Source organism: Eriocheir sinensis, unplaced genomic scaffold (assembly GCF_024679095.1).
Source record: "Eriocheir sinensis breed Jianghai 21 unplaced genomic scaffold, ASM2467909v1 Scaffold744, whole genome shotgun sequence".
NCBI lineage: Eukaryota > Metazoa > Arthropoda > Malacostraca > Decapoda > Varunidae > Eriocheir > Eriocheir sinensis.
Window position 1 is genome coordinate 81,362 of NW_026112103.1, and position 19,470 is coordinate 100,831.

Genomic DNA, 19,470 nt, shown 5'->3' on the forward strand with positions numbered 1-19,470 from the left:
CAGCTCCTTGGCATAAAGTATAATTGCTCCAATACAGGGATGCCCAACCTCGGTGTCAAAGGGGCACACTTTATATTTATTTGAGGTATTCAGGATTCCATGAAAGATATGTACATAAATAAAAGTCATTGGTATGTATGCATAAGGAAATTGAGCTCCTTGCTATGCACGTTTATTTTTCTAAATTTACAAGGTAAAATTCGCAAACAAAAGTTGAAATATACTCCTTAATATTCCCCCTCCCCCCAATGACTGATGGCCATATGGAAAATCTTGGCCACTGGTTGGACATCACTGTTCTGATAGTTCTCATGGTAACACCAAGAAAACTTGCTGATTTATGGTGTGTTAGCTTGTAGCATACTTGTTTTGGGTGACTTAGAAGCGTCAAGCAAGGTCAATACAGCTGTTCCCCATACAACACGCAGAATGCCATGAAGGAAGATGAAATATGACAACAAATGGTTTAGTGAAATCACTGAAGCTGTTGTAGTATGCTTACCCCCTTCCCTAAAGTGTCTAATGAATCACTTCCCTCCCCATCTGTCTAGGAAAAAAGTTGTTCAATGGCTCGGTCCATGTCCCAATTACATGAAGACAAAGCCACCAAAGCTTGATGCTCTCCGACTCCCATATCCATCAGGCGACGAACTTTCTTAGAAAATTCACTATTGCCCTTCGGAACTGAAAAAGAAAGATCAGGATAAAATATCCATCTGTGCTATAGTGTTCATCATTTATATATGCTGGGCACCTGACCCAGCATTCATTAATAATGAAAAACAATACCCTACCCACTCTTTGTGTTTGATCTAACCAAAGGTGGGCAATACTGCCAGATCAAGAACTGGTGGTAATTTAATATTACTGCTATTGGTACCAGCATTACTACATTTGGTTAGTGCTGCCTAGTGGTACTAAATAGTCCTGCCTGTTCTTTTCAGCCAGGTGGCAAGAAATGTTACTTTATGGTGACAATACATCTTTTAGAATATAAAAGTGTCCAACAGTGACACAGAACTCTGATGAATGTCACCAATATAATCAATGAATTGCTGAACAATGCTGTTGCTTGTTGATATGAGCAAGAAGGACGGTTTTGCTTTCCCATGGCTCAGGAGCCAGATGATTGTGCAGCTTTGTGTGCATTTGTTTTGTGTAGGTAAATGAGCACATCTACATGCAACTTGCTGCTGCCCTTCCCATGTTTCCAGGAGTTGTTGCTGTTTGCCTTGTGTATGTTTATATACATCTATGTAAGCTGTCTATACCTGTTGGAGAAGGCTGAAGAAATTAGTAGAAAGATTTAGAACAAATTTTAGAATCTACCTGATGAGATTTAAGCATATACAGGAAGTAGGGTAAAACAAAGGATCTCAAGAAGAAGCACAAAAATATGAAAGCAAGAACTGGAAGAGATAGAGCTGGCAGAACAGACAAAACTCATCAACAATGGAAAGTTTGTGTTATCCATAAATTTAACATGGACAAACTCAGAATGGCAGAACCATGAAAACAGCATTTTTTTTGCTATAGAAAATGCAAATGGCAATTTTGTAAATAACAGGGAGGTAAGTAGAGTTGCAGAAAAATTCTACACTTAAATGGTGGTGAGGAAATGGTTCAGCATGATGAATGTTGAGCAGGTTACCTGACATACAATATTGATGAGCACTGTAGAATGTTTGCAAAATAGGATAAGATAGCCTTGTCTTGCTGTTGGTTGCTTGAACTTTCCTATTTTTTTAAGTTGAAGTAAGTATGCGCAGATCTTACAATCAATACCACTGGATGAATACTAATTTTGAACAATGTATTCAAATATAACATTAGTCATACCTCCTGCATGTACATGAGACCAATACTGAGCAGTTTGTAGAAAAAGTGCATGGTTTTCTTTGAACTGTTTGGCAACAACGGCATCCTGTGGGTCATCTGGCTCAGCAGCAGCCAGCAGAGCCTGGAGGATAGCAACACCGTCCGAGGGTCATGGCTGCTGCCCTAGAAATCAAAAAGTAGCAGAGTCAAAGCTAAGAGACTGTAGCACACCCACACCCACACCCAATATCTTTCATTTCCAAACAGTCTAAACATACTATTACAATTTGGTCAGGCATAGGATCTGGTTCTGAGATTGTGGTCATCATCAAAACAACTTTGAGGTCAGATTCCTATTCTCAACCTTTAAACTCGTGTACTTCATGGGGCATAATGATATAAACACTGGATATGTCAAGAAATAGGTGGAGCAGTGGTTAGCATGCCTAGCTTCAAATCCGCAGCTTATGGGCTGGTTGATAAATGGGTACCTGGGGAAGGTAAACTGTGGCAATGCCAGACCTGGCCTGTGTCACATGTTAATGGGTTCTTCCACCATAGGCTCAAACAGTCAATGGTACGGAGATGAGCACCACAGCCATGTGCAGTTACAGCATATACCAACTTTACCTTTATTATTTGCTGTCAAATATTTTCATACCTCAGATAAAAACTAATAAAATACTTAAAATAAAGCAGAACACTAGACTTACCACTGATCTTTGAGGATGTCCAAGCAAATGGCACCTGTGACTGATGAGATGTTTGGGTGCCAGATTTTTGTAACAAATTTAACCTGAAGAAAAAAATATTTTCATACATTATTTAAGTGTCAGGCAAGCTTGTCTCAGAACAAAATCCAGCCTATGCAAAACTGCTAGCCAACTATGAATAAAATAAATAATTAATTTAGTTATAATGGTATCCCATAAAAACAAAGATAACTCCACAGTAAATGTTACAATATAACTACATTTAAATGACCAAATAAATTGCACCTTTTGTGTGTGTGTGTGTGCAACAACAGAATGGTCATCAAAGATTTACCTGGAACACTAACCTGTACTGTGATACCTGACTATCTAGAATCTAGGCCAGTGGTTTCCAAACCCATAGTCGCGACCTAAATGAGGGTCGCGAGAGTGTTTCGAAGGATCGCTGAAGGGTCTTGGAAAAAAGCCATCATTATAGCTATATCATATTATAAAGACCGAGTTCTAAATCACAGTTAGATCAAATTTAGATTTTCCAATAATGTAGTTCAATTACTTCAGTATGACAGTATGAAGATTCCCCTGAACACATACTAATAAAAGTAGCTTTGTAATAAAGCACCCATACACATGCAGTACTGCATGTCATACAAGTAGCATTCATGTATAATACTCATCCAACGAGCAGATAGCGAGGAGGCAGAGGATAAAATCATAAATATCTAAAACTATAACATAAAAATAATTGGAAATATATACGGTACTACATGGCCACACATTTAGGGTCACCAGGCCAGGTCAAGACTGTATTTATAGTCACGGCCAGAAAAGTTTGGAAACCACTGATCTAGGTACGTACAAGATGCTTTGTTCAGAAATTTGATAAGAACCTTGTGGCAAAATTCATAATTTTTTCATTCAAAATGGTGATAAATCTAATGATTTCTATTAGTCTCAGTCAATAGGAAGGATAATCAGCTAAATTTTCATCCATAAATCACAAAATTTGCTTGGTTAGGTTCAAAGATATGTACTTTAAAGTTTAAACAAAAAATCTTTGAATGCCATTTGCTCAGTTTTCTATTTGTGGCGCTTATGGACTCTGAACTAAGTGCATCATATAGTCTTTGCTTCCCTTACATCATTCCTGAAATCAAAATGAAAATAGTTTCTTCAGTATTCAGCAAGTGGTGAAACACAGTAGCAAATCACCTTTGGGGGGTTGAATGGATAGGTTTCAGGAACTTTAATTTCAAGTTGAAAAGTGGCGCCTCGTATGGTGTGTCAGGTGGCCCTCGATCTCTCCTCTCAGCTCGATAGTCATCTCCAACAAGCTCCACATTGATGGCACACTTCTGAGCCTAAAAATAAAAATAACAATAATAAAATGCTGCTTTCAGTATAAATTACGGTAATGATTCATGTTACAATGCTGATATCTTTAACCAAATTAAACATACTGCCTAACCCAGTTTCTTTGAAAATCTAGTAAGCACTGCATACATTACCAGATGCTACTTCATATATTGCACTAAACACAAGAAAACATGCAATTATTACCTTTTTCTCATTTTGAAGCCAGAATCTAGTATGCTATTCTGTAAACCTATTCTGAAGATCCTTTTGTTTGACACTTAAGTCACCCAAAGTAAGTATGCTACAAGCTAACACACCATGGATCAGCAGGTTTTCTTGGTGTTACCGAGAACCTTCAGAACAGTGATGTCAACCAGTGGCCAAGATTTTCCATATATATGACCATCAGTCACTGGGGAAGTGAGAATTTCAAGGAGTTTATTTCTGCTTTTGTTCTCAAATTTTACCCTTTTTTCTGAATTGAAACATATGTTTGAAAGGTACATTTTTTAATTACTTCGATAAATACTCGTGACAGACTTTCCAATGTGCTGTTGTCAATGTGATGGTCAAGGTAGCGGCTCACTATGACAGTGGCGGAGTCTGACATCCTAATGGTCTCGGGATTTATTATTTTTTTTACGTGTTGGTAGGCTTTCTTGAGAGGCTGGATGGCAGTGACAGCCCGTCATAAGCGCATGAGCAAATGTTTTATAGTGGCGCCATCTTTTCTTGGCTCATGCTGCCCCTGGAGCTCGTTTTTATTCACTTGGGCGGTTTCTCTAGAGTCTGGGTTGATGGGTGGTCTTCAGGGCAGCATGTGGGTATTAGGCCACTCGGCAGTGACTGAAAAATCCCAGGTGGCAGCAGCAGATTCGAGCCCGCGTCGTCCATCACGTGGTGAATGCGGGGCCCGCACCACTCAGCTACCGCCTAACTAACCCATACTGGACTAAGTGCTTATTTTTTCCTGGTTTCTACATACTGTGAAGGTGAAATTGTTTTATCTCTAGTGAGTTTTGATGCGTTTGATATTAGTTTACATTATTTATTCACAAGGGAAAGGGGGAGGAAAATTCGGGAAACTATTAGTTTCAGTGGGGAATAGCTAGCAGATTACTCAAAAACATCAAAACTTACTTAAAATAAACCGTTTCGTACACCATTGTGAATCGTATTAACTTAACCCTTTCCATCCGTGATGCAAAGGGGTAGGTGGTGGCCGAACTGGTAGCGTGCTGGGCCCACATTCACCGTGTGATGGACGATGCGGGTTCGAATCCCCACGCTACCACCTTGGATTTTTCAGTCACCGCCGAGTGGCTTAAAACTACCCACATGCTGTCCTGAAGACCACCCATCAACCCGGACTCTAGAGGAAGCCGTCCAAGCGAATCAAGAACGAGTTCCGGGGGGCAGCATGAGCCAGTACAAGATAGGCGCCACTATAAACACTCTCGCCATAGCAGGGTGGGCCGACCATCAAACCCCACCACGAAGGCGACTTGGGCAGCCCGACCATCAGGCCCCACTGGGAAGAAGCCTACTGGCGCAATAGGCCTAGCGTAAAAAAAAAAAAAACAAAAAAAAAAGTCTGTCACAGTACAGAAAGGGTCAAGAGGAAATGGAAGAGGATTAATCCTCTTTTAAACCTCTCAATCCTCCTCCAAATTCCTTTTAATCCTCTTCCATTTCCTCTTAAGAGGTTTAGAAGAGGATTAAGATGAAATGGAAGAGGGTTAAGAGATTAAGAAGAGGACTAACGGTGACGCCGTCGGACGCCGATGTCAGCGTCACTGGAGTAAAGGGTTAATAGATATTTACCTAACACTCTTTGTAGTAGTAATTTGCAGCAGAAACCTTTTTGAAAATACAAAATCATTAACTCGCTGACTAATCAAGGTTCTAAATCAATAAAACTTGTAGTACATAGGTGGATGAAACTGTAGTGAGGAAAATATTGGCTCACTGGAGTCTGAAGGTTTCCTAGTTAGAAAATAAATCAAATCAAAGCTGCAATAAGGAAAGAGGAAAAGGGTGGAGCTGAGTTAATCACAATGCACACCTTTCATGGCTATTTTCACACTTAATCTCTACACTCTAGGTCCTACAGTTTCCTGGGAGGTTTGAAGCTAAGTAGGAGACATATATGATAACTGAAGAGTAGTTTGTAGGGTAGGATGCATGATATGGGCACGTTAATACAACCAATCCTAACCCACTAATTCATGGCTATTTCCACACTTTCTCTTGGTTTTCCGGAAGGTTTGAAGCTTAGTAGAAGACATATACGACAACCGAAGAGTACTTGGTGAGGTAGGATGCATGATATGGGCTCATTAATACAACCAATCCTAACCCCATCGAGATATTGTGCATGCAAGTTTGATAAATCTGTCACTTCTCAGCAACCATTTAAATAAAACCACACACGAAATTTAAGCATGGACATGAAAATACTTAAACTCAATCTCGTATTCCTGGAGACTGAAGAAAAACTGCTTCATCCTTGGTGAAAAAATATAAAAACACAAATACCATTGACAGAATCCCTCATGATGACAAGGCTCTCCCACCACCCATGACCCATTAAAGCCCCATGGCCAGAAATAGGCGTGGACACAACCGAGCTCAAACTCAACCTCATATTCCTGGAGACTGAAAAAAAACTGCTTCATCATGGGTGAAAAAAAATAAACAAAAACTCCGTATGACAGTCCCTCCCACCCATGACCCATTAAATCCCCCTGGCCACAAAATCCGCACTCATATTTCACCACTGGCCTGGAAACTCACTTCATCACTCTTTATGACCTCCTTGAATTCTCTTTTAATCCTCTGTATGGCGATATTGGCCATGGCTGAGGCAGGCTGACCCCCGTCCTGCTGTGTTATGCTCGCCCAGCTGACTCCCGCTCGAGCATCTTTGCAACGTCCCACATTTTTTCCTTTTTTTGTCTCATTAAGTGACTGAGTGATGGTTTACGGTTGCCAAAGTACTCAACAAAGGAGAAGGGAGGAACATGGTGGTTACGTAGCGTTCTTGTTTTGATATATTGAACACATGAAGGATTTTAATACGAACTGGTGCATGACATAATAACATTTTGATCATGAAAGGCAAGATATGGACCTCACGAAAAAAACTGAAGGGCTAAGCAAGGAAAGATGGGTGAGGAAAGTGATATCAGAGGACAGATCGAAGAATTTTGAAGTACTGAATACGAACTTGTACAATCCCCCCACCTCCTCTCCTTGATTCCTCCCCTGAATTATTTCGTCCTTTCTCCTTTTTCTCCTCCTCCCCTTCCTCTCGTTCTCCTTCTCATAAAGTATATTTCGAAATGAAAAATGTGAACCTGTAGATAAGGCAAAAAGGATTCGGTAAGTGTGAGTGATGACGCAAATGCCGTAGAGTGACAAAACGTTTTTAACAGAATGACGCAGACGGCCTACTCTTGGTGTCTGTAATAACGTCATCATTATAATTATTACAGTGTTAGTGAGTGTCAAATGTTTTTTTTTTTTCTCTCTCTCTCTCTCGGCTCTGTGTGGCCTAGCTGAATGTCTATGTAAGTCTATGTAAATCTCTCTCTCCCTCTCTTCACACACACACACACACACGCAGTCAGTGCCACCCCCAAGAGCTGGCACTGCTGTCTTGGCGTTGGCACGGGCCTGATTCTGATTTCAGAGGATGGCCTCGTCTTGGGTTTGCTTCACATTTCGTTTTCTCAACATTTCCATGAAAGTAATTGGTGTTTCCACATTTCCAAGGCCATTTAGCTCATAATGTTAACGCAGCGTCTTTTTCATGCCTGGTCTGCTTCGTGCCACCACAGGGGTCGTTCTAACTTGGCTGGTGCATAGTTATGACGCAGTTCAGCTGTTGACGCCATAGGTGACTTGCTACTATTGAGTCTGTGTTCCCACCTGTTGGGGCGAGGTCTGCCCGCCTGACCCACGAAGGAGTCTCAGGCAACAGTGGTCTCCGGGGTGTAAAACGGTGGCTAGGTGGTTCTTTGTCAGTCCTTATGTGGCACACAGTTTCAGCGTCGATACAGGTGGCATAGTTTCACTCCATACAGGTGGCACACAGTTTTATTCTCCGTACAGTTTCACTCTCCATACAGTTTCCTCCTCCAGTTTCATTCCATACAGTATCACTTTCCATACAGGTGGCACACAGTTTCAGGGTCCGTGCAGCCATGGTGTGACGATGGGACTGTCTTATCGTGTCGCTTTTCGTCTGTACGTCGCTAACTGTTACGCCAGACGAGTGCAGTCCCTCCCTCCCGCCGCAGCCTCCTTCCTCCGCAGCGCACAGGCCCGGAACACACGCCCCCGAGGCCTGCGTATTGCACTCACAGGTAAGTAAGGTGTCTGAGGATGGTCGCACCGATTTAGGCAGGGGGCACAGGGGCCGCCGCTCCCCTTCCCTTGAGTCATGGTGGTGTGGGGGTTTCCCATGACGTAGAGCCTTAGACATTTGTTATTTGCAATGAATGAGATCATGACGTAGGTATCCTCCTCCTGCTCCTCCTCCTCCTCCTTCTTTGTTTATCCATCCTTTACCCTTGAATTCTCCTTTTGCAAGAATATGTAAAGAAAAAATCCTCTTTGTGTATATTTTCTGAGCATCACGTGATCTTTGTTGCCTGGCGTTGTGATGATGTTATTTAATTTCTTGATTAAGTGATTCATTTGTTAATTCTTTTAATATTTCAATTTCTTTCTCTTCGCTGTATTTATCCATTTATTTGACCTGGTATCTATATATCTATATACTAAGTCATTTGTGTGTTTGTGTGTGTGTATTGTTGGCAAGTCCACCACAAACTCGTGCACGCCCACGCAATGCCAATCCCTCTGCCACTGATACTCGCAGGTGTGACCCTCGCCCTTCTCCTGCTGGTGCCGTACGCGTCGCCTCAGCAGCAGGGTCAGCGGGTCGCCGTCCCCATGGCCGCCCTCAGCCTCGTCACGGTGTTGCTGGTGTGTGGCCTGCAGACGACCGCCGCCGCCCCTCCGCAAGCGGGTGAGCATACACAAGCATGGATCTCAGGGGTCTGCATACATAGGTCTCCGCCTTTGCTTATCGATCTTCGTTTGTGAGATTGTTGGGAGGTAGACGGAAGTTAGGAGTAGCCTAAAGTTGGGGGCATAGGCTACACTACAGTTGGGAATGGACTCGGTGCTCATCTCCGTTGCAAAATCCTTTAGCTATATAGGCTACCTCTTTTTACTTGTCCTTCTCGCTTCGTTCTCAATTTCTACTGCTACGTGGTGTTTGATGACTAAGGCTAGGATATTTAAGATTGATCTGTTTATTATTATTGTTTTTTTTTTTGTAATTATCATTGTTAATAGATTATTCATACGACTTTGTTTTGATTTTTAATTGTTGGTTTATTTATATATTGTTTATTTCATGAGGCGGGGGCTGGTGGGGGCGGCTGAGCGACAGCTGGTGGTGTAAAGAATTCCTCCCTCAAATTCTGCTGCGGATGAAGCTGCGGTTCCTGGCCTTCGAATCTGCTTACCTGAAGTTGAAGAACTTCTCAATGCTAGTTAATCAGGTTTGGAGAGCTGATCCTGCTGTCTAATGTCGCATTGATATAATAAAAATGGTTGTGATGCCTCTATTTACGGATATTTTCCTATACATGGCTATTCATTGTTCCATCTCCCTTTATTTTACGTTTGGAACCAGTTATTACCCTCCTCCTAGTGTAACTAGTATTTTTTTAAACATGGTTTTCATTGTTTCATCTCACATGTATCCCCCTTACTGTACCGCTAACTACCTGACTAATTTTGTCCTAACCAAGACTTTCTTTTCTCAGCTTGTTTTCTTCACGATGTGCGAGCGTTTCCTTGTGCAGAAGAACAAGTTGACAAGCCTCTACACCCTCATGTTCTTCAATGTGCTGTTCTACTGCGTCGCTTACGTCAAGGTAATACTCTTAGTTTAAGTAAACATGTAGAACCTTATTACGGTAGTCCAGGTAACATGTATATTTTTCTTATGATGTAGATCGGTTTTCAGAGTAGATGAAAATCACTTCATCTTGGAGAACTTCAGTGTGGCTGACGCCATTGAATGATATTTGTGAAGCTCATGAAGTAGGCTACTTGTTCTCCAAGGTTGATTTGATAATCAAGAATGTTACCTCCAAACAATTAGAGGATTCATATGAATCTCCCAAGAAGAAAGCTAGTCTACCCACTGTCCCTGAAGGTGTAATATTGAAAGGTGGGATTAATATATATTATTCACTTGATTCAACTGGATATATAGGACCTAGTAAACCAAGTGAAATTCGATAAAAGGAAAAAAAAAAAAAAAAAAAAAAAAACAGGCATCGTAGCAGCTGCTTTAGTTCATTTCCAGTTGTGTGTTGTATTCGGAGCTTCAGATTAGCTCCTCGCGAGTCTTCATCCATGGAGACGCAGTAATTTAATCGCCCCTCGGCGCTGGTGACTGAATAGTGGCTTTTGTGCTCTGCAGGAAGTGGTGGAGCGTGAGGACTGGACTATGTACGTCAACATAGCGCGGACATCCAACGTCAGGCACTTGGCTCTCTCCACCACCAAGATGGTGCTCGAGTGGACCAAGGCCGTGACCTTCATCATCACGGTGGTCTTCCTGCTGCTGGTGATGGGCCTCGAGAAGGGTCTCAAGGATTACTCCCCCTCGCCGGGCTATCTCTTCCTCACTGGCCTTTACTTCTTTGCGACAGAAAAGTTCTCCACACAGATCGTAGGTTCTTGGCTGGACAACAAAAAGTTCGAGCCGTTCGAGAGCATGGAGAGTTTGTATTGGCCATCACTGCTGCTCGGCTCTCATCTCGTGCTCTCCACGTTACTTACACTCCTGTGTGCCTCCACGGCGAATGTTAGACTCGTTCTTTTGTCTAGTTTCACTAACCTTCGGGTAAAGTATCGAGAGTTACGGGACGACTGCATCAAGCCCCTTCAACATGAACTGGCCACTCTGTCTCCGTACCGGTCTGCAAGTCGCTCGGAGGTGCGGCGGCATGATGACGTGTGTGCCATCTGCCTCTCCCCTATGACCAGCGCCCGCGTCACGCCTTGTTATCACTTCTTCCATGGGGACTGCCTTCGCCGGTGTCTGAGGGAGTCCAGTAAGTGTCCCATTTGCCAGTACCACTTGTGATTTCGCATCGCACTTCAAGCAAGTTTTTGATAACTTTTACATTGTTTACGTAAGACTTGGCTAGTCATTAATTGTATGTACTCGTATAATTAAGTGTATAGTCCTTGCAATGACCCAAATCGCCATGTGCCGGATGTCATCAAGTTATGGTTAATAAATTTATCACGAAGTGTATTGCCATTCCGTATAAAAACGCGGTTGATTGTCCTTTTACTTTTCTCACGACAACACACACACACACACACACACACACACACACACACACACACACACACACACAACTGACATCTAGTGCTGTTCTAAGTTGGAAATAGGAAGGTGTGATAATTATTGCATGTTCCTATATATATTTATCAATTAAATTTACTGAAACCACTCGACGCTTGCACAATTACCTCATACAGAGTGACATGATGACTTTTGGAAGTGAGGGAAGGAGTGGACAATTGTTAGGCTGTCAGTGGGCGCCTTGAAATGATGAAAGCGGCGGCTTGACACTCCACTTCATCCTTAGTGGACACAGCCAGTAGTAAAAGCCGTGAGGGGTGCAGCTGCACTCTCCTCTCCATTGGGCGTGACGGCCACCACTTCCACATTGTATTCGGTGCATGGGTCGAGGTTTGGCAGGGTCATGGGGTCCACCAATGGGCTTCGTGTGCTTCTCAGTACTAACATCTGGTTGCCTTCGATCCCTCCGCGGTGGTGCCACCACCTGACGCTGTACTTGTCAACACACAAGTAGTTGTCCATCGGCTCCACCACTGCACCGTCAAAGTCGTAGGCGTGGCGTCCAACAGCTGCAAGTTGCGTGGTACACTGGGCGTGTCCTCCAGTGTGCTGGTGACCACGGACACGCAGTCACTGGTGAGGAGGCCTCGCGTCACGGAGCGTACACGTATCGTAGTTGGCACAGGCCATGAGGTTGGTAAACAAACTTTCCTGATAAGGTTCTGGGCACCTTCCCCAGATGATTTTGTCCCTCGATGAATAAGAATCTAATTTTATTCCTGGATGTCATATTCATTGACGCACTGGATGCCAGTGGTCGGCGGGTCGAAAGCTTAACTGCAGTGTGTGAGACGTCCTCTCCAGCACCTTCAAGTTCCGGGGCTCTCCAGGGGCTGATGGGAAAAAAATCAGTGTCTTTTCTTAAACTTCCCTGCGACGCTGTGCACCTCTGGGTCATAATTAAAGGCTCGCCCATGAGTTATTATAGAATGTAGAGGTTATTTAGTACTTAATGACTTAGTCAAAGGATATAAGCAGTGCCTTAAGCCTTCCTGCCTTCGGGCCAGTCACAGCCTACCGTCTAAGATACTTACTGACTTCGAGAGTCGTGGCCCCGCTGTAGGTTTCCTCGCTTTCCCTTCCTGAAGGCGTGATGGCGGTGACGATGACGCTGTAATCAGTGCACAGGAACAAGTCCTCTAGGATGGTATCAGTGTTGTATTCGTCATGACACTTTATCTCCGGTACAGAGTGTTCGTAGTAGCAAACGGAGAAGTGGTCGACACAGACTCTATCCGTGGACCACGAGACTTTCAGGGAAGTGGTGGTGTTGGGCTCGACAAGTAGCGCTTCCACGGGGCTGGGATCTGTGACAGGGCAGGAAGGTTAGAACACATCTTTGAATGTGGGAGTGTGTTCTCAGGGTGATGTTTGTAAGAGATGCACTGACCAATTATTTATTAGACTCGTACTTAAAGGAAAACCCAGTTCTTTTGCGTCTTCGAGTAGGATGAAAACAACGAAGATGCTGAGTGAGTTTTGTTATCCTTAGATCTAAATCGGTGTACACGAAACTGAAAAATTATCTAAGGTCCGTGAGAAATCTAGTTATTGATAGATCGTGTTACATTTTCTATTCGTCACTAGATGACAAAAATGCAAGAGGGAAGAGTCTGTTTAGAACATCACCGAACAATATTTTGGTTATAGTTCTCACCTTCCATCTCTAGTGTCGCAGCGCTCCTCTGGGCACCGGGTCCGACTTTTCCCGTAAAAGAAACGGCGGCTACCACGAAGGTGTAGTTGGTGCACGGCAGAAGCTCCGAGACAGTGGCCTGGTTCTGCCTGAGGGTGACGTGGGCCCCTCGATCCCCCTGCGTCCTCATCAACTCGACCTCGCCGTACGAAATCATGTACCTGCAGAATACGTATGCTCAGTGCAGTCCAGATTCATGCATTCAGGTCATGATTAGGGACACCCCGTTCCGTCCTGTAGGCGAGTGTGAACGATCGCTAAGAAAACTGAAGGAAGAAGAACCTTTTTTTCGCATGTTAGAAAAAAAAAATATACGTACTTTGAATTTCATTTGGTGTGCTTGAACGATAAAGAGATAAAGATAGATAGATGGATGGACAGATAGATAGATAGGCAGATATACAGACCGATAGGGAGAGATAGATAGATAGAAATAAAGAAAAAATACCTGTCGATGCACAGAACACGGTGGAGCGGGTCGTCCCAAGTGAGGCTGACGGTGGTTTCTGTGACCTGCTCCACCTCCACGTTCCTGGGCGCCTCGGGGTCTGCAGGAGGGAAGAGAGGAAGGAGTGCAGGTATAGTAAGACTGGCAGGATTGGCAGACACGGGAAGGAAAGGAGCGAAAAGTTGCAAGGAAATGGGTTAAAAGTGAAGGGTGGGTCGCAGCTGGAGGGCGGAGATGTGATGTGCCATTGGATGTGGGGAGGGGAGGTAAAGGAATATAGATAGATAGATAGATGGTTAGATAGATAGACTGACTGATTGAGTGATTAATTGATTGATTGGTTGATATGTAGGTAGATGAATATATAGGTAGACATAGACAGACATATAGATAGACAGATAAACAGATAGATAAACAGTTAGATAGGTAGAGGAATTTGCATGTTGAATGACACACTTATAAATAGACGGATAGATAGACAGATAGATAGGTCGATGCATATATAGGTAGAAAGACATAGATAGATAGATAGATAAATAAATAGATTGATAGATAGAAAGATAGACAGCTCTCCCTACCTGCTTCGTCACTGTTGATGTAAAACTCCAGAGGGTCGCTGGGTAGTCCCGAGGGCGAGAGGGAGACCACCGTGACCACGTAGACGGCGCAGGGCTCGATACCGCGCAGTTCGTACAACTCGGCGCTGGTCCGCCTGGCACACTTTTTACTCCGTCCCGGAAGCCGTAGGGCCGGTAACACACCTGTGGAGATGACACCGCGCACCTTAATCTCTAATGCAAGCAAGATGAAGCCACTATAAACACTTGCCTGCGCGATAACGGGCTGGGGCCGAGCACCCAGGCTCTGCCAAGAAAGTCTACCAGCACTTCGCCATAGGCTAAAACGTAAAAAGAAAAGACTTGTCCGTGGATGGGGTCATGAAAGTTTTGAGAGAAACGAGTAAGAGTAAACCAAGAGAGAAAAGGTTAACTCTATACCTATTCACCAATAAGGGAGATAATAAATAGGTTGAGGATATTGAATTTAGGGTCAAGAATAAGAAATTAAATTGGGCAGGTCATCAAGCGTAAACTGATAACAGACAGACAACCAAACTAGGAGTAGAAACCCAGAAGCTGTAGAATATAAGACAGAGAGGAGCGGGTGGAGATATGAAAGTAGAGAGCATTTGCCGTAACAGGATGAAATGCTGAGTGGAGGTGCAAGGCAAAAGAAAGGAAGACCAAGCGAAAGGGGATGAACTACACAAGGAAGGATTTGGTAGAAGAAAAATAAATATCTGTTAGAAAACGATGCGTTTGATCGGGCTGGGTGGAGGAGAGCTGTCAGAAATATCCATCCCACGTAGAAGTGAGAAAGGAGGTTTAGAAGATAACCATAAACAAATATCAACTGGTTGACTTCTAACAGTGTCTCTCTTGCGTTACCTGGAACTGGTGAAGGCAAAAAGAGTTCACGGAATCCCAGGCGACTGTGGCCGTAGTAATGGTGGAGTTGATTTGCCTGCCGTTGACGGGCGAACCGGGCTCTGTGGAGGCAGGATTGAGTCACGACTCAGCAGCCCTTGAGAATAGGTAGGCTATAGGTCATTGAGAGCTTCCTGAAGAGCCATTACGTAGAGCTGAGCTGAATAGGAGAATGGAACAGCTTTTTCATGGGTTCCCCAACATTTGCATTTCAAGGGCTTGATGTCAGTGTCAATAAAATGGTATTCTGATTAATATGTCATAGTTTGAGTTTACTGAAGTGAAATTTAAAAGAAATGAAGGTGGTATTGGGTATACTAGAGATAGAGACAGAAAGTAACAAATACCTCATTGCATTGCTATTATCTATCAAAGAAAAAGCGCGTTCATTAGCGGTAAACACTTATCCTCATTAAAATGAAAACATTCTTGTCAAGCAGATGCAGGGTGTCACACGCACCGAGATCGAGGTGGTGTCGGTGTAGGCGGGCAGGCGAGACGGTCCTCCTCCCTAGGTAAAAAGAAATAAGGCGTCAGCTGGAAGGTCTGGAGACTGCGGGGCTGGAGGTCCGTAACGTTGTGATGACACTCAGCCTGGACAACTTTAGGGATGAAGGGAAGAAGAAAACATTAGGATGATTGACAAGCGGAGGATCAGACCATATAGTGGAACAGGCATAGACAATATATAATGATAAATTTAAAAAAAAGTGAAAAATAAAGGATAGAAAAGTAGCATGAAATAGTTGCATTCGAGAGAGAAAACCTAGAAGGCAAAGGAGTCCCCTATTGCAGGAACAGAATGATGAAACAGACACAGCGTTCCTGCGTCTGTATTTCCTCCTGCCTACCACTTAAACACTTTCAAGAGAGGAGTATCAAGAAACTTTTTAAATGACTTTGGCTTCTCTGTTTTGATCTACTCTACTAAACGCTATTTGCAAGAGCAGAGCAATTGCGAACTTTTTTTTTTATATTTTTGCGTTCTTAAGCTTCCCCCTTTTCTGTAAAAAAACAAAACAAACAAACAAGAAAACATAAGCGCTCGGCGATGAATCGAGTCAAACTTCCTCAGCCCTAACAGCTGGCGTGCGTACCTCAGTGCAGCGGAACTCTGAATTGAAGTCGTCGTTGATGAGGAGCGAGTACTTGTGCAGGCTCAGGACGCTCTCGGTGAGGTCCAGCATGCACGCATATTTGTGCGCCCACGGACTCCACCTCCAGGTCCAGGATGGCTCCTGAACACACACGAACAAAACAAACAAATACCACGATCGTTTAATTTTTTTTACGTGCACGCAGAACATTTGGCTGTTATTTCATCGTCAATTTCATTATTATTATTATTATATTATTATTATTATTATCATTCGTATTATTATTATTATTATTATTATTGTCATTATACATGTATATTATTATTATTATTATTATTATTATTATTATTATTATTATTATTATTATTATATGTAGTGGTGGTGGTGGTGGTGGTCATACTTATTGTCATGATTTGTATTATTAATAGTAGCTAATAATATAAATAATTTTGTATTTTCATCATCACTGTTGCAAAATGAGGGCCAATGGGGAGTGAATGAGCACATCATTGCCCCAACTTTATCTTCACATTGCTCAACAATGTCTCATGTGTCCCGCTAAACGCTGACAGGTGCCTCAAATCGAAATCACACATGCATTCTCCCGCGGGTTTCTCCTGTACACACACACACACACACACACACACACACACACACACACACACACACACACACACACACACACACACACACAAACACACACACACACACACAAATACACACACACCATCGTTTCGTCCGTCAGTATTTATTAACCGTGAATAATTCCAGTGTTAGGGTTGCAATTTTCTGCTTCCATCTCGTGTGACTATCAGGCACAACTCCACGCACACGAGACTGGCTCTGAGGGCTTTTAACAGTTCTTTAGCTTCAACATTATGCAAATCTATGTCTTTATAGTAAATAACATCTCTGCTACAAGCAAAGCACCATCTGCTACAGTCATATGAAACACAAGGCGCCGTCACCACGCGTGGCTGGAGTTGCAATCAAAACTCCATCATTATCCACAAAGCGGCATTATATATGCCGGTGCATGGCTGGAGATATGGGGGAGTGGGAGCCTGGGGTCTTGTCTCCTTGTTGGGTTCCCTCACACTAGCTACTACAAATGAGTATATGGCAACAATGGGGGCTCCGTAAATGTACCATTTAAAGGGCAGGGTCCCTTTGTTAGCCTGGGGCGTCTTCTTATATGACCCCAACACCCCTTCCCTTAGCTACGTCACTCGAATTTAGCCATTAGACTTGAGCTTGTATCATGGCACTCCCCTGTTGTCACCCGGGGCGGACTGCCCCCTCGCCTCTTCTTCCCTACTACGCCACTGGGCGTCCTACAGGTTTTGTCCTATCTCCCACTCTTTCTTTTGTTCAATAATGATCTTCTTTCCAAACGAACTGTCCTATCCATTCTTTCGCCGATGACTCTACTCTGCATTACTCAACTCTTCTTTAATAGAAGACTCCACCCAACAGGAATTAAATGATTTCGTGTTGGGATGCGGCAGAAAGCTTAGCCTCAGACCTTACTATTATTTCCGATTGTTGCAAGAAGGACTCTGGTAACCTTCAACGCCTCAAAAACACAGTTTCTCCACTCTATTCATTCGACACAATCTTTCCAAACAACTATCCCCTATTCTTTGACAACACTCAGCAATCACCTTCTTCAACACCCAAACATCCTCAGTCTTTTTTACAACAAAGTTGAGACAGCTCAAGGGCACGAAAAAATAACAAAAAGCCTTCTACTCGCTGCTTCCTAAAAAGAATTAAAAAGAGGTAAGTGAAAGAAAGGTCAATTTCGGGAGGAGAGGTGTCCTGATACCTTCCTCTTGAAAGCGTTCAAGTCACAGGCAGGAGGAAATACAGATGAAGGAAGATTGTTCCAGAGTTTACTAGCGTGAGGGATGAAAGAGTGAAGATGCCGGTTACATCCCTTGCATAAGGGGTTTGGACAGTATTGGGATGAGCATCAGTAGAAAGTTGTGCAGCGGGGCCAGGAAGGGGATGGAGGCATGGAAAGTTAGTGCAAGTTCAGAAGAGCAGTCAGCGTGGAAATATCGATAGAAGATAGAGAGACAACATCGCGGCGGAATTTAAGAGGTAGAAGACTATCAGTAGTAGGAGTAGAGCTGATGAGACGAAGAGCCTTAGACTCCATGCACTCTGTCCAGAAGAGCTGTGTGAGTGGAGCCCCCCACACGTGAGATGCATACTCCATACGAAAGGGGAAAAGGCCCTGTATATGGATAGCAACTGCGCAGGGAAAAAGAACTGGCGGAGACGATACAGGACACCCAACCTCGTGGAAGCTGATTTAGCGAGAGGGGAGATATGAAGTTTCCAGTTGAGATTTTGAGTTAAGGATAGACCAAGGATGTTTAGTGTTGAGGAAGGTCGAAGAATAGGGGATAGGTGTTTGGAAGATTGTGTTGAGTTGATAGGTGGAGAAATTGAGTTTTTGAGGCGTTGAAGGACACAAGGTTCCTTCTGCCCCAATCGGAAATGATAGCAAGGTCTGAGGTTGTTGCCCTGCAGCCTCCAGTCTGGAGTCGTGTACTTCCTGTTGTGATGGTCTTCTATTGAAATAAGTTGAATAATGCAGAGTGGAGTCGTCGGCGTACGAGTGGACAGGACAGTTTGTTATGGAAAGATCATTAATGAATAACAGGAAGAGAGTGGGTGATAGGACAGAGCCCTGTGGAACGCCACTGTTGATAGGTTTAAGGGAAGAGCAGTGACCGTCTACCACCGCAGAGATAGAACGCGGAAAAGAAACTGGAGATAAAGGAACAGAGAGAGGGATGGAATCCGAAAGAGGGCAGTTTAGAAAGCAAAGACTGGTGCCAGACTCTATCGAAGGCTTTCGATATGTCTAGCGCAACAGAAAAAGTTTCACCGAAACGGCTAAGAGAGGATGACCAAGAGTCAGTTAAGAGAGCAAGAAGATCGCCAGTAGAACGCCCCTTGCGGAATCCATACAGGCGATCAGATAGAAGGTTAGAAGTGGAAAGGTGCGTTTGAGTCTTCCGTTAAGGATTGACTCAAAGTTTTATATACACAGGAAAGTAAAGCTATAGGGCGGTAGTTTGAAGGATTGGAACGGTCACCCTTCTTAGGCACAGGCTGTACAAAGGCATACTTCCAGCAGGAAGGAAAGACAGATGTTGATAGGCAGAGACGAAAGAGTTTGACCGGGCAGGGTGTCAGCACGGAAGCACAGTTTTTAAGGACATTAGGAGGCACTCCATCAGGTCCACAAGCCTTCTGAGAGTTGAGGCCAGAAAGGGCAAAGAAAACATCATTTGGAAGAATCTTAATAACAGGCATAAAGGAGTCAGAGGGGGGATGAGTAGGAGGAATATGCCCAGAATCGTCCAGGGT

The 19,470-nt window shown here is 43.5% G+C and overlaps 2 protein-coding genes and 1 pseudogene across 9 annotated transcripts; 1 reads left to right on the top strand and 2 right to left on the bottom strand.

Annotated features, from left to right (window-relative positions):
* Positions 1-132: 132 nt before the first annotated feature.
* Positions 133-6,916, bottom strand: LOC126994200 (ubiquitin-conjugating enzyme E2 K-like; annotated as a pseudogene).
* A 308-nt stretch (positions 6,917-7,224) lies between these two features.
* LOC126994199 (uncharacterized) lies at positions 7,225-11,260 on the top strand. 8 transcript variants are annotated; one of them, XM_050853484.1, is made up of 6 exons: positions 7,225-7,599; positions 8,066-8,257; positions 8,776-8,925; positions 9,324-9,466; positions 9,734-9,844; positions 10,399-11,260. In XM_050853484.1, the coding sequence occupies exons 2-6, from the start codon at positions 8,107-8,109 to the stop codon at positions 11,065-11,067; spliced, it is 1,224 nt and encodes a 407-aa protein (XP_050709441.1). In that variant the 5' UTR covers positions 7,225-7,599; positions 8,066-8,106; the 3' UTR covers positions 11,068-11,260. The 8 variants fall into 8 exon arrangements, with proteins under 8 accessions (XP_050709441.1, XP_050709438.1, XP_050709443.1 ...); XM_050853481.1 differs by having other exon boundaries at positions 7,226-7,638; XM_050853486.1 differs by lacking the exon at positions 7,225-7,599 and adding an exon at positions 7,769-7,788.
* Positions 11,261-12,073: 813 nt separating this feature from the next.
* Positions 12,074-14,225, bottom strand: LOC126994204 (tenascin-N-like; the record flags this gene model as incomplete). Its single annotated transcript, XM_050853490.1, has 5 exons — positions 12,074-12,188; positions 12,390-12,662; positions 13,013-13,212; positions 13,500-13,599; positions 14,078-14,225. Coding segments are annotated over 5 exons (822 nt in total), but the record flags the coding sequence as incomplete, so codon positions are not given.
* Positions 14,226-19,470: the final 5,245 nt, after the last annotated feature.

What these genes read in the sequence shown, in the direction of transcription:
- LOC126994199 (XM_050853484.1), top strand. Translation starts at nt 8,107, where the DNA reads ATGGGACTGTCTTATCGTGTCGCTTTTCGTCTGTACGTCGCTAACTGT. An exon ending in CCTGCGTATTGCACTCACAG is followed by an intron (nt 8,258 to 8,775) that starts GTAAGTAAGGTG and finishes TGATACTCGCAG; the next exon opens with GTGTGACCCTCGCCCTTCTC. An exon ending in CGCCGCCCCTCCGCAAGCGG is followed by an intron (nt 8,926 to 9,323) that starts GTGAGCATACAC and finishes TTATTTCATGAG; the next exon opens with GCGGGGGCTGGTGGGGGCGG.